The following is a 14,439-nucleotide window of genomic DNA, read 5'->3' as shown; positions in this document are numbered from 1 at the left end:
GAAACTTTTCAGAAACATATACGAACAACACTAGGTCGTTGGCCTATATTCCGAAACGTGTCCCCCGGGCCGTGAAAAGAAGAGGACAACCCTGGGCCCTGGCTTCAGGGTGTGTTTGCGCATGAGGGTTACAGCTTGCTCGCATTTATTGACTGGGAGGTTCGTGCATGCGCAGGTGTCATCTCGAAATTCTCTGTCGACCTTCGATGGATCGACTGGTGGCTCGTTGAGGGTCCAGGAAAATTTCGAATTGCCGAAAACCAAGGCGGAATTTGGTTTTCTCCGTTGAACCTGTTTCAACGAGCTCTTCCTCGCGGTCCGGTTTCGTTGGGAAGACAGGGTCGAAAAGAGAAGGGATTTAGGGGAAGTTTTCCATCGAGATTCGAAGGTGCGTAGTCGATCGAGATATCGCAACAAGCGGCGGCGATATCGCGGCGGTGCCGCTGGAAATTTTATCAATACCGCGACCGTCTAGTCGCTGACAGTCACTCGTGAAAAGTACGCGGTCATCCGACGGGGTTGCCAGGCCAGCGGATAGCTCTAGCCGAGGAAAGCAGAAGCGAGCGACGAACAACATGTGAGTACACCAACGAGAAACGTTTCCATCGCGTTCGTCGACAGTGATTTTCGCTTCGAACACCATCAACGATAGATAGGTCCGATGATAGGCCGCGGATCCGCCAGGGAACCGCGATCCTCTAAACTCGCCAAACGATCCCGTGTCCACCTGCTAGACACACCGAGACCCTCCAACGTCCATTCCTTCATCGAAAAACGTTCCAGTCCCAGGTTTAACGGCTGATTTTCCTCGAGACAACTTTGCCACCCAGCCCCTTGGACACTATCGAATGTGTGTCAGCGGGAAGGGAGGCTTTTTGGCCGAGATTCGAGCTGCTTCGGTGGATCAGTGGATTTTCAGGTCTGGTGGATCGGGGTCTTCCCAGCGGGACTATCTGGAAATATTTAAACAATTTCGATCAGTGTGTCGCATAAAGTAGAATCCTCGAGGATTAGTGGATCGATGAGGATTTTTTCGCCAGCCACATCGAATAGGGGTCGCGCTGGTTTTTGGCCGATTTTTCTGTTGTTAGAAAATTGGTTTTCTGGATGTTGAATAAAAAGTTTGACGGTTTTATGGGATCAGGTGGTTCTCTGATGGTTGGGGTTAGTTGCTTGGGCATTTTTCCATCAGCCATTGGTTCTCCGAAGGAATTGAAGCCCGCAAGGCGGATTTTAAGACGCAATTTCCTAGGCCTTTGTCGGCAATCGATCCTCTTGCACGGCCAGGCCGCGACACACGACAGAATTTCCGATAAAGTGCAGCAAAGCTTAAAGCCGACCAGCGAGCCCGATTTCTTCCGGGCGGTGAAATTGCGGTCATTGAATTCCGGAGCCTCGGCGTGGCCCTGTTTCGCGATCGAACGGCGAACGATCTGAGACAGCCATGAATTGTGCAACAATCGCCGGATCTGCGAGACATGGTCCGCCGTTGATCGACCGCGGACAATTTTCCCGAAGATTCGTTCTCCCGAAAATAATTCTCTGCTCATACGATGGTATCCTAAATATTAGCTTCTCCCGAAACATTCTTTCGCATTGTGTACGTCTAACCCTTCGACTACGATAACGTATATATACGCCCTCACATGTTTATCAATATATATGAATAACGTATATATATACTCCAAATGTTTCTCACTATAACACATTTACTGTTTTACTAAACTGGTCTAACATCTTTATGATTTGTCAATATTGTTCACTCTCAATTTCGAGTCGACTCATATGAACTTAGCCCTTCGCTTCGTACGTGTTTATTTATTTCAATTTGTGATCAGTGGACCGCGGATTTTATGCAATCGTGATAAAAACGCGAACGAAATGTGCAGTTCGGTGAACGAGCGTAACGATATGCGACAGCCAGCCGCAGCGACTGACATGTCAATATCGAAAGTGCACCGCAGTCAAAGGGTTAACATTGCTAGACAACTCGAGCGTATACAAACCGTGCGATCATCTGTTCGTTAATGTTTCGTTATTTTCTAACCACGTCATTTGCTTCGAAAAACTTATGTTAAATTTACACCGTGCGTATCGATCGAAAACAAAACAAACTTTCCTCGCTTTCTTTGAAACTTGTATCTCTTCGATGATGAATAATCCGGTGCGGTTCTTTCGAATTCGACGAAATCGGCCATCGCGAGTCGAGTCCGGCCGCTGTAATGAGCTTGAAATATCGATGTTTGATAGGGGATCGCCGACAGCGATGTAATCGACGTTATCGCAGCGAGACAAGGAAGCTAACACATTTTTCGAACCGTGAAATCGCGAGGCTTAATTGCGAACACACACGTACCGGCGGCAATCAATTGCGAAACACACGGTGCTGTACGTTCTACTGGCTGTTTCTATATTTAGATAATCAATGCCGGGCACATTTGCAGAAACGTTCTACGGCTTTGCCGATGAAAAATTGCTCTGGCCGCGCCGCGTGCCCAAAATTATTTCCGACGGTGTACACCCGCGCAGACAAATTTCAGCCATTTTTCTTTGACGTCTTTTTTTCGAGCTGCAGGATTCACCGCGGGCTGTTTCGTTCTATAAAAGTTGGTTCGAGCGTGGGATGGATCGGACGATTTTTGAGATCAAGTAGATTAGTCTTGAACAAGTCGGACGAATTGTGTTCTACAGGAATTCGTTTGCGAATAATTGTGCGTGCTTCGAATTCGCGTAACATAAACAAGGTTCATTCGTAAGCGGGTTATGCTTGCGAGAGTCAGACATGTCCGCAACACTGTTAGTGTAACGCTCCTTTAAACAAATATTGATTCTACGTACCGTCGCGGTGCTTGTTTAAATACAACGAAGGTGGATATCTGCTAGTAGATCCTTCCAGAACTGGTCAGACACGATTGGGTCAGTCTTGTTCGAGTCGGTCAGGTTCGAAACAGTAGAGTTTCTAATAATTCGGTTTCATAAATCAAATTCGAGGATAATTGTCCCTGAACTGACCGGACATTTATAAAATCGCCAAAATTACACGTCGAACCGCCACGTAGTCTTAAACGAACAAACTGGAAGACAATGATACGTCATCTGTAAAGAACTTGATAGCAGTTTTACACTGAGTCACTAATAATCCTATTTAAATAGATTATCCCTGCCGTGGCCGGGCAAACTAGAAGTACCACTACGAGGAGTCCATTCCGGACGCTAGGCTCTTGTTACTTTGAGACCTAGTGACGAGAAAGTTGAAAACATTGATTCGTAGGGTTCATAGAGTTCATGTAATATTTATTCTACAAAGATTGACGTGTTATAGGCAGAGTTTGAAAGCGACTGTAGCTCGACTACGTGTTAAAAATGGTTAATCGTTAAAAGTCACCACGTTCATAGAACATTTAGCGAAAGTACACATTGAAGTTATAGAGGCGATTACAAACGAATGGTCTCAAGTAGATTATCCTCGTTCAAGTCAGACCGGAGCGAGCAAAGTCCCAGTAAATCGAATTGGAAGCACACGTGGGCGACAGTCAAAGAATTCACGGAAAGACACGCAGAAGAAGCACAGAACGGATTATCCGGGAACTCGTGCTGAACTTAAAACGATAAGTCACTTTCCAGCCGTATCTCGCTTAAAGTTGCCGAGGAACACTGCCTCGAAGCAACTGACCTTCTCTTTAAACAAGATACCGACCGTGCATAGAATTTCCAACGATCTGTGGTCGACCTGACACGATCCCCGACGATTCTAAGATTAGAACGCGCGTGCGAATTGTTTTTTTAAACGAGACTGACATTTTTAAACAGCGGCTAAAGTTTCTTCGTGTGTGGGCGGCCAGCCAGCCAATCGATACTTGAAGATGACTTTGGTCTTGTCGGCGGGAGACTCGGATTTGTTTATTTCTATATTATTATCTCTATTTCAACTTCTGCGGACAATATCCACGACATTCTAAACTCTGAAATTTTATGCTAAACGAAAGATGCTTAGATTTTTATAATACGTTCACTGCATCGAATCGTGCGTATTTCTCTGATGAAAATTCGATATTTTTGTGAATCATTCTTTTGCAGAATATTAAATATTTTTGACTTACACGTGTGTTGTATAGTCGTACAATAGTCATAGAAAAGTTTCGTTATTAATTATCCTGCTATTACTTTTTAGCGTGGGTTTTCTCGAGAGTTCCGCAACTTCGAATATCATTACTCTTATCAATGCCTTCATTCCAGTGTAATTAAGAATTCATTAGAAATTCAATTACCAGCACCGTTTCCATTTCCAGAAGTTCTATCGCAATCAAGGATCCGGAAGAGCCGGGAGAATCCACCGCGAATCAAACTTTCGTTATTCGATTAAAAAATCGACCGGTGGTCGGACAGGCTCCCGTACCGCTCGATTAATAAACAAACCACTTCCACGAGAACCATTTCGCGTCCGCTTCGATAGAAATTCAATAACGCCGATAGCCGGGCCCGACCAGTCGCCGATCGATGTATTAATCCGATTATATAAGTCGCTTGAACGCATAAAGCTTGAAAACCAGGTGGACCTCTCCTCGATGCTTTGGAAAAATAATTTAAAAAATGGAGAATCACCTTTTTCCGAAAAAATAAAATTCGCCAGCATTCGATGCCTCCGGTCATCCAGGAAATAATTAAGAACGCCCGATTGCTTCTGAAAAATATCCCCAGTTGTTTAACCATAGCAAAAAAAATCGAGCTAATAATTCCATAATTATTAACCCGTATTTACTGGAACATTCTTCTGTGTTGGATTTATTGAAGTTTTATTGAAACTGTTTCTCTGGATTTTGAAGAAATATCCGGATCTGTGAATGTATGCGAATTCTATGATCTCCCTCCGATTCGATCGTTAGAGGAGGATTCTGTTCACGTCGAAAAATCATTCGGCGCATACCAATCGAGTGCTTAGAAAATGCGATCCGGAGCGTGAATACTCGAAATTCTGTGTACCCGTGTACCCACGACGTTCGAATACCGGATCGATCGGCTGTTGCTACTCGCCGGTTCGATCGGCAACCAAAAATAAAACCCGCACTCTGCTCGACCGCTTTTCAATCTGCCATCGTTCCATTTTTCTCCGGGAATACCGAGTCGACGTTGTTTTCACCGTTCTTCGATTTTCCCATCTTTCTTTATCCGCACGGCAAGGCAACGCAATCCTACAACACAAAATAACGAAATAACGTTTACCCTGGAAACACACTTTTCGAAACCGTCGAGCTTAATAAATAACTAATTTAACCCATATTAATCCACGACCATTTTCATGGAATATTATATGTTATTTCGAGGAAACATTCTACGTTCAATTTTTAAAATGTGGAATAAATTAAAGTTTACAGTAACGTTGTAGAATTTGACGTTGAGTAAGAGTTGAAATAAATATCGGCTAAAAGTTCGTGTGGCGACGATTGTGCGAGAATTGCCAGCGAAATAAGAAGCTCGTTAAATTTTCATCGGGCCGTACTCGTCGCGTTATGAACACTGGTAAATAGAGGGATTGCATAAAGTTCCCCGTCCAATTATAATATTACATTTCGAGGCACCCATTGTAGACCTTTGACGAACTCGAAGAAAACTCTTGCTCGCGAATCGCCTCGACAGAAGAAAAAACTGTATATTGACTCGATCGGCGGGGCCAGCATGTTTCCCTCTTTTCCTCGGGGCTTCCTTTTTTTCTTCTCGCGAGAAGAGGGCAAAGTTTCATTGTCGGTCCGCGAAGTTCCATCGGCGGTGCAAAAAGTAAAATGGAAGCGGAGAAACGTGGAGAAGTCGATGGAAACCGAAAGGTTAATATCAGCTCAGATGGTATTTGATTCACCTGACCGCAGCAGGTATATTTCATACGTAAATACGGCTGACCTTTCCCCGCCGCAGGGAAAGACCTTTCCCCTGAAACAACGTACGATGTTAGTTTAATTATCATGAAAGAGTCCTGCGTTGGCGTCAACGTCGCGTTCACGTTTCCATATTACTCATTATTTCCAGCGCCGCGTGTCGAGTATCCGGTATCGATCGTAATTTGTCAGATAAAATCCTCCGTTCCAGCGCGATTATTGCTGGATCTCCTTAAACCAGCTAATTGTGCTATTATTGACTCAGCTCCGGACTCCCGTTTCAACGAATTTCACGCCCGAGATCGTGCAAATATTAGAATTTCGCGTTTCAATCAAATCCGCCTACTTTTTCCCTCGACTCTCGCTGGAATTGCTATGGGACCAGTAGAATTTCCCTCATTGGTCAGACCACCTGAAACATCGTCCCACGATTTTTTATATTTTAGTACATTTTTTTAGTGGACAGAGAAGAATTAAAACCGATGTTACTCCTATATCAGAATCGAAAATTTTCATCAAACCGTGGTCAAACGAATATACGATAAATATCAGTGGATTGTTCCTGACCAGGTCAAAGCTTGAAATATCATCCGGACGAAAATAGAAAGTTATAATAATCGAAGATGTGCTGTTTCGCTGAATCTGATTTATCCAATTGACAGAATTTAAATGACTATAAGTAGATTACTCTTGATAGGGTCAGACAAGCTTGGAATCCAACTGAAACAAGAATAAAACGTTACCATGCTGTTTTGATATTGATTTGTTGAAGTGATAATAATAAATATAAGCAGATCATATATATATATATATATATATATATATATGATCTGCTTATATTTATTATTATCACTTCAACAAATATATGTATATATATATATATATATATATATATATATATGTATATATATATTCCTGGCTAGGTCAAACGTCGAATTCTAATGCAAATTCGCAGAAATTACAGCTACAACATCCCCGTTTTCTGTCGCGTCTCCGCGATAATACTTTCCGCGAGTTCTTCAATACTTCCATTCACTGCTTCCCCGATCTTCATCTTCATATCCAAAGCAATCCTGTACAGTTCGAGAAATCGTCGCAGCCGTGTTACGGCCATGAATAGCTTGGAATCAAGATGAAGACGCTTCTGATGATCGACATTATGCGAATCTATGCGTGATTCCCATCGCAGTCTCCAATTCACAGTTTCTCCTGTTTAAATATCCGGCTGTGTTTCTACTTCGACAAAGATTTCTGCATTAGTTGTACAGATTCTTGTACAGACATTCGTTCGATAGAGAAATTCTTCGTTTCTAAGGTCTGCGATTTTATACTCCCAAGCGCGCAACGATATCTCAGGGAAAACTGTTCGCAAATCTGACTCGAGTTCCCAAGACGTGATCGTATTTCTCCCGATCAATCCGCTGGAAACCGCGACACGGATGTCCAAAAATAAATCTGCATCGTCTCCAATATCCCCTGAAAACTCTTCTATTTCTGTTTCCGGACTATCTCCACTTTAATGCTGGGAAACCTGCAATGCCATCTCAGCGAAAGGTTCGCGATGCTTCAACGAACTCGTGAAACGTTATTTTCCGTTTCGCAGGTGTTCCACAAGCACCAGAATTTCTCAAAAATATAACAAATTTCACGCGATCGTTGCTGAAGAAGCAATGCCAAAATTGCGAACGGAAAGTTGCTATTTTCACACTGTTTACCTAGTGGCTGATCTCGGACCCCAGCCAGTGTTGGACAAATTTTATTTTAAATGATAAATAAATAAATAATACATAAACGCGTGTGATTATAATTGCAAATAATAACTAAACTTTTTATTGAAATAAAAGTAATTTAAATAATTCCAAAAGTGATCTATTTATTATTCCTTATTTGCAAATAAAAGACCATTTATTATTTGGATTGAGGTGAAAATCAAATAAATAGCTTCTGGTCTTCTCTTACTTCTTGTATTTTTGTGTATACAATGAACATGTGCGCGTTTTTTGTCTGCTATAGCAACCTTTTCAGGTATACTTTAATTAATTTATTGTTCAATTAATTTTTAATTTATTATTTGTCAATACAAATAATAATTGAAATTGTATTTGTAAATAACAATTAACTTTATCATTTTAAATAATTCATTTAGAGACTTGCTCAAATAATAAATAATTATTTCTGCTTTTTATTTGAATATCCAAATAACAAATAACTTGTTATTTAAATTTTTATTTGTCTAAATAAATTTATTAATTGCCCAACACTGACCCCAGCCAACTGAAAAATCAGATTTTGAGTCGCTGCTCGAATTGTTAGAGCGACATAGCTTAACAATTTCACGCGGAAACAGTAAATTGTTGAAATTTTTCTTGTTGCTCTAAAAATCTGCGATCCTCTCTGGACGAGAGGGTCTCCCGGGGACTCGGGGGTCCCAGGGGAGAGGACAGGAGAGCATCATCGCCGGAAGACAGCACGCATTTTCGTGGTCGGCCGCGCAGCTTTCAGAACCGTGTCACGAACTTTGCCCTTTCGCGATCGTCCGCTCGTGGCCAGGGTTGCGATGGGATGGGACGGGATTCGCACCCCATGGGGGCAGGATCGCCACACACCATGGAACACACACGAAGGTCGTAGGTTTCCGGCGAAGCAGCTCGGTTTTCCGCGCGCGGAACTTCCGTCGCGAGTCCCACGCGAGAAATGAATCTTCCCCGGGCCATTAATGGTCCCGTTTCCGCGTGGGCGTCGCGTTAAATCAATAACGTGACGATGCCTCGGATAAAAAGACCTATCAGAGCCCGCGTGACCGCGCCGGACCATTGTTGGAAGAATTCAATTGAATCTCGTGCCTGAAATTTACGCCGCCATGCGACGGAATAATGGTAGTTTTTATTGACGCCCACGCCCGACCGGGGGAATATTATCGGGGAAACGATCCTTGTCCGAGCTCGATGGGAACCTGGATATCTCGTGCTCCCGGCATGAGTATTTGCTTTCCACGATGCTGTGCTAACTGATTCTCCGAGTCTGAGTCACGCGCTTCGTGGTTAATACGAATGGAACTTCGAAAACTTGAGCTGCAAATCTTGGTATACCAACAAGATGTGAAGCTTTAATTGTTTATATCTTCAAAACTATTGAGTAACTACACCTAATATTTTGCTGGCATCATTAGGGATCCATATACCATCATCTCACAAAAAATTATGAAAATCGAAGTCGGACACTTGGGGTCCTTCCCTTGTTAGTGGAAGTAGATCGATCCTCTCCGAGGCAGACATGGTAGACTTCTTGCCGATTCATTCCATGTCTTGAAGTAGATTTACATCTGGGTCAGACAAGGTTCAAATGTTGGTAGTTGCTATGATCTTTTGAGGATTGGATTTAGTAGGACATCGTGAGGGTTTATTTGGGAAGTATTCTTGAACTTTAACGTTACTAGGTTCTGAAGACGACGTAGATTGATCCTATCTGTGTAACACACGACTAGGTCATTTATAGCCGCTTCGGTTTTTTGAAGAATGGTACTTTGTTCTTTGGATACTTTCTCGATTGCTGGTTAAACGGTCCCAAGTAGAATATTTCTGTCTGAGACACTCAATCGTCCATCCTGTATTGAGTTTGGTTCCTCGAGAAAATAATTGTGTAGAACATAGTCGTCACTTATTTTTGAAAGGTTCTCTAGCTTCCAAAGTTGTGCGCGGATTAAATCGGACACTGCAACACAAATAACAATTGAGCATTCGTCTATGGAATGGCATTATGTAAGTAACGATATCTTGTACAGAATTTGCTAGTTTATTGTCCCTGCGCTCGGTGGTCAAGTTATTGGAAAAAAGTCTTGAAATAGATATATTGCAAATAGAATATTTTTTTCTGAGCTCCGTACGGTAGAACATTTGGAAAAATCGATCGTTTCGAAACACTGTCGCTGTGCGCGGCGTGGAGAACGGCGGTGGACCAGTAAGTAGATCAAAACGAGGCGAGGAGAAAAAGGAGAACGGAAAAGCGATCAGATTAGTTCCCACGGCTGGTTCCGCATTCAATGAATGCTTATGCAAATCTCCTCGTGAAAACTCGTCCGGGCGCCCTAAGATTTCCACTCGCTTCTAATCCTCTCGACGTACGTTTCGCCCGGCATTATGCGCCTGCACTTCTGCCGCTCGCCATTCAATTTCCTTTTCCCAGAGATTAGAGAATCGACGCCGAAAGAATCCCTTTGCATTCGAGATTAATTGCGGATTAAATATTGCGAGAATTCTTTCAGGATTCTTTCAGAATTCTCGCGATATTTTCTGCGAGAGCAGTTGAATGCAGTTCGAATTTCTATAGTGGATGATGCTTTGGTATAATAAGCATCCGGAACATCGTGCGGAGGATTATTTAAAACAATGATGAACTGTAGAGATCTGTCGATGGTGCACAAAACCTGCAGTCGTATTAGTAACAGTAATAATAATGTTATAACGAAATGTAGCTTGCGATCCTGTTTTCTGCGTATAGTAATAACGATGATTCGCGTCTGTTTCAGGGCCAACGAGGGCGATCTAGCACCGGATGCAGCTGCGGCCGCAGCAGGCCCTGGGACCGGTGAAATCGTTGGAGGTCCCAGGACGCCTCAGCAAACTGCCGCGCAAAAACGATTGCAGGCGACGCAGGCGCAGGTGGACGAGGTCGTCGACATCATGAAAACGAACGTCGAAAAAGTCTTGGAGCGTGATCAGAAGCTATCCGAACTGGACGATCGAGCAGGTAAGATCGATAACAATGTCCATAAAAATTCCAGAAACTGCTTCTCGCGTTCTGAAACGAGCAAACATATTTTTTTCGAATTTTATCGTTGCGAAAAGAAGGATTAAAGGGTTCGTGCAGTGCAAGTAGAACAGTCTTGTTTGGGTCAGACACTCTGGGAGACTGAGGGGTTGTGAACAAATACTTTCAGAGGAGAATAATACGAAATTATTTGTGATCCACGTTCTCCATTCGTTGGAATCGCAAGAGAATTCTTGCGAGACACTCTCAAAGGAGCGAACGAATTATCTTAAAACCAACTACGCCTTCATTCCATTCGGACTGGAACAACACTCCCATTCCATTTATTACACGCCGAAAGTAGATTATCCCTGTCTTATCCAGACAATAAAAACTGCCACAAAAGAATTCTTTAAGAACGGCTCGAAAGGAGCAAAATGCAAATGAAGTATCTCTGTGCGAAGTACATCTCCACTTCGTTAAGAGTCAGACTACGGTTCCAGCTATCGCACAATGCCAGTAGATCATTCCTATCACGGTCAGACAATCGTACAATCCACCATAAAAGAGTTCCTTAAGAACACTTCACTTAGAACCATGTCCAAATGAATTTCCTCTGACCGAAGGTGCTTTCTTATTCCATCCAGAATCGAACAATGGTCCGTGTTTCACGTAGCGGAAATAACTTATCCTAGGCAGTTCAGACTAGAAGGTGAACTACAGAAGAGTTTTTTAAATCAGTTATCTAAAATCATTTGACTGAAAATTGTGAAACATGACCGAGTATTAAATTGCGATTGTACTGATTAGAAACCGAGAAGTATTCCACTTAAAACACAGTGCAAGTAGGTTGGAAGCCTTAGAAGAACGTGACTCATGGGAGTGAACGAAGGTGTATTATTTCAGACCATGCTAAAACTGGCGATCCTACTTATTGAAAATCGGACAATATTCCGTATAAAACACAGTGCAAGTGGATTGGCCCTGTCACGACCAGACGGCCACGCGAAACTGTCCAAAAATGGAAAACCGGTTCCAGAGGTGGAAGATATAGGTTCCACTCCACACCGGCGTCCAATTACTAGAAAATAATTCTGTAGCGCATTAATTGGCAATTACTACAATGCACGGGGCAAAATGAACGGCAGGATTGTTCCGTTAGAATCCGGAGCGTAATGGCATTACATAAAGACAAAGCAGGAGGATGGCATGCGGCAGGCCGGGTACAGGAGGAACAAATGAACACGGCCGAGATATTATGAATGGACGGTGGATGTTCGAGCGGAACTTTCCCCCGTACAAAGAACGGGGGTTGTGGATAGCGAGAGCGTTTAAGGTGCAAAACTGTCAGACTAACGATTACGGGGGAGGACAAAAGGCACAGGATTAAGCCGAAGGACGAACAGTCGAAGCAGCCCGAAGGATCTTCCCTCCATTCATTCTCGCAACGGCGTTCAAGTAGTTCGACCCTGCGCGTCCGACTGCACGCGGATATCGATTACTGTGTCGAGCTCGCGTAATCGATGCCGAGCCCCGCGCCGCACAGTGCTGCATTTTCGTGAGAACCTGGACAGAATTTCATTTCCATTTGTGACACGGATACCGATGCATCGAATGCCCTCCCCCCCCCCCCCCCATCAAAATCTACTTTCCTGCACCTCGATATCTTCGAAATTGAAAGAATGTCTCAAGTAAAATTTATACTTAACACTAGAACTACCAGACCAGTAAAAATGACTAGTTTTACAATTTCATTTAAAAATTCCTATTTCATGGTGCATTTTTTCCCCGCAATGATATAATGACTTTTACAGCGGTAACTAAAGGAGTAATATAATGAATAGACTGCGGATCTTTATGCAAAATAAAAGTTGTCTGCATCGATTGCAAGAAATAGAAACTAAATTGAATGTTATTTCTTCCCTTACTGATTTTAATAGAGGAGAAATCGTCTATTGACATCTTCAATTTGTCAAATTTTCCAACAATTTTGAATTTCATCTACTCAATTTTGCTATAAATGCATAAAGATCCGCAGTCTATTTAATAATGAATTTTATTTAGGTTTAATTTATTCCGAATCAAAATAATTTTGTATCATGGCTACTTATACCAATACCAGTCATTTTGTCGGGTGCTTCTCTAAGTGGAAAAGTATTCAATAATTTGTTTACCGAACTCGAAATCGTTTGCTAGATATTTAGATGGATTTATTGATGTTTTGCGCAACGTCTTATTTTGGCGCCACAACATAAACATAAACATAGCTGCGATGTAACGTGACGTGGTTATCGATGTTGTTTCACGTGGTAATTTTGTATACCATAGCCGTTGGAATAGCACCTAATCCTTTTTTATGTAACAATATTTTACTAGCCCTAAAAATGGCAGAACGATTGAAAATCTCTGAATTGTTGCAAAAAATGAATAATATACCAATATAATGCTCTGATATCGAGGATGGGGAATTGTATGAGCATGAATTAAGGTGGACAAGCCAAAAATAATGCCTAAATCTAGACAATTGAATTTTTATAGTAAAACCAATAATTAAGAGATTTAATAATTATTTTGTATATTCTGAGGCCTTAGCTACAAGTGGGTGTGAATATTATTTGATTAAGACATCCACTGAAATGTAAAAATAAATTCAAAGTTTATCTGAAAACAGTATAAAATATTCTATTTTCATGTGAATCGTGTGCATTTATAGTTTGAACTTTTATTAGAAAAAAGATATAATTTAAGCACTTAGGCAAAATATAATAATCACGCATAGTAATATTGATATTTTAAAATAAATTGGCAATCGGCCGCAACTTAAATAATAATTATTAATTCAAACATTAGATGTCCAAGTTTAGAACTGTTTTGAAATATAAGTACTCCATTCTGGGACGCGATGGCAGGAGCTGTCCAACGATAAGTTTATACTCGATTTGCATACACGTGTAGCAGACACGTGTTGCGACTAAAATCAGTTGTTTTTACACTTAAATGGCTTCTATTAGCTTGCAAAAAGAGATAAACAAAATTAAAAAAGGAAAAGAACAAGAAATCAATATAAACTTACACGAAAGAAAAAAGACAATTACAGAATAAATTAATTAATTCAATTTGTCCCGGTATAGGCTTTATTTCTGTCCAGATACTAGCTTAGATTGGATTTAATATGTCCAAGTATAGGTTAGAATCATCCCTGTTAATAAAATTAAAGTATTACTCTAAACAATGATTTTGGAATTTTAAATTACTTTACAAAATCTGAATTTTATGTTAAAACTCTTAAAAAATTATTTTTGTTTATCTAAACTGATAAAATTAAAGATAGCATAAAATGCTGTCAAAAATGAAATTCAACTTTACAGTGATAATAGTAATAAATAGGGTAAATGTTACGTATAGGGAAGTCTAAATAGTAATAATACGATAAATAGTAATAATGAGATTATAGAGACAAAGAAAATGTTCAGGAGTCCGCGGAAAGTGAATTAAAAAACATTTTGAATTTACGTGAAAGAAGACGTGTTTGTGTGCCTTCAAGCTCTGAAAACAAAAATGAAAGCATACAAGATCCAGTTGGGAAAAATAGAAGGAGGGTCTAAAGCTGGAAGATTACCACTACATAATATTTTCAAAGACATATTCGGCCCCATAGTAGGTAAAAGTCTGTCTGATCATCGTCGATCCTATTCTACTGCGTGCGCGGACCATAAACTGATTCACATCACTGTCCCCGCAACCGAGGGCGATTAAACCCGGTGGAAGCCTCTCCCAATATTCGCCATGTCAAACAATTAATGATGGCTGCGGCTTCGTCCTCGAA

The 14,439-nt window shown here is 41.4% G+C and overlaps 1 protein-coding gene across 6 annotated transcripts in view; it reads left to right on the top strand.

The window, feature by feature from the left end:
* Nsyb (neuronal Synaptobrevin) overlaps nucleotides 1-14,439 on the top strand; it is a 39,223-nt gene that overhangs the window by 8,337 nt on the left and 16,447 nt on the right. For 5 of the 6 annotated variants that reach the window (XM_076436966.1, XM_076436970.1, XM_076436968.1 and 2 more), the window contains exon 3: nucleotides 10,393-10,613. In XM_076436966.1, coding sequence (XP_076293081.1) covers nucleotides 10,393-10,613 — 221 coding nt within the window. Of the gene's footprint in view, nucleotides 1-417; nucleotides 578-10,392; nucleotides 10,614-14,439 lie in introns of those variants that run through there. The other variant, XM_076436967.1, reaches the window with a different exon arrangement.

This window comes from Lasioglossum baleicum, chromosome 13 (genome assembly GCF_051020765.1).
Source record: "Lasioglossum baleicum chromosome 13, iyLasBale1, whole genome shotgun sequence".
Classification (NCBI taxonomy): domain Eukaryota; kingdom Metazoa; phylum Arthropoda; class Insecta; order Hymenoptera; family Halictidae; genus Lasioglossum; species Lasioglossum baleicum.
The sequence above is the reverse complement of the archived record's forward strand: the minus strand, read 5'-3'. Positions and strand labels throughout refer to the sequence as shown.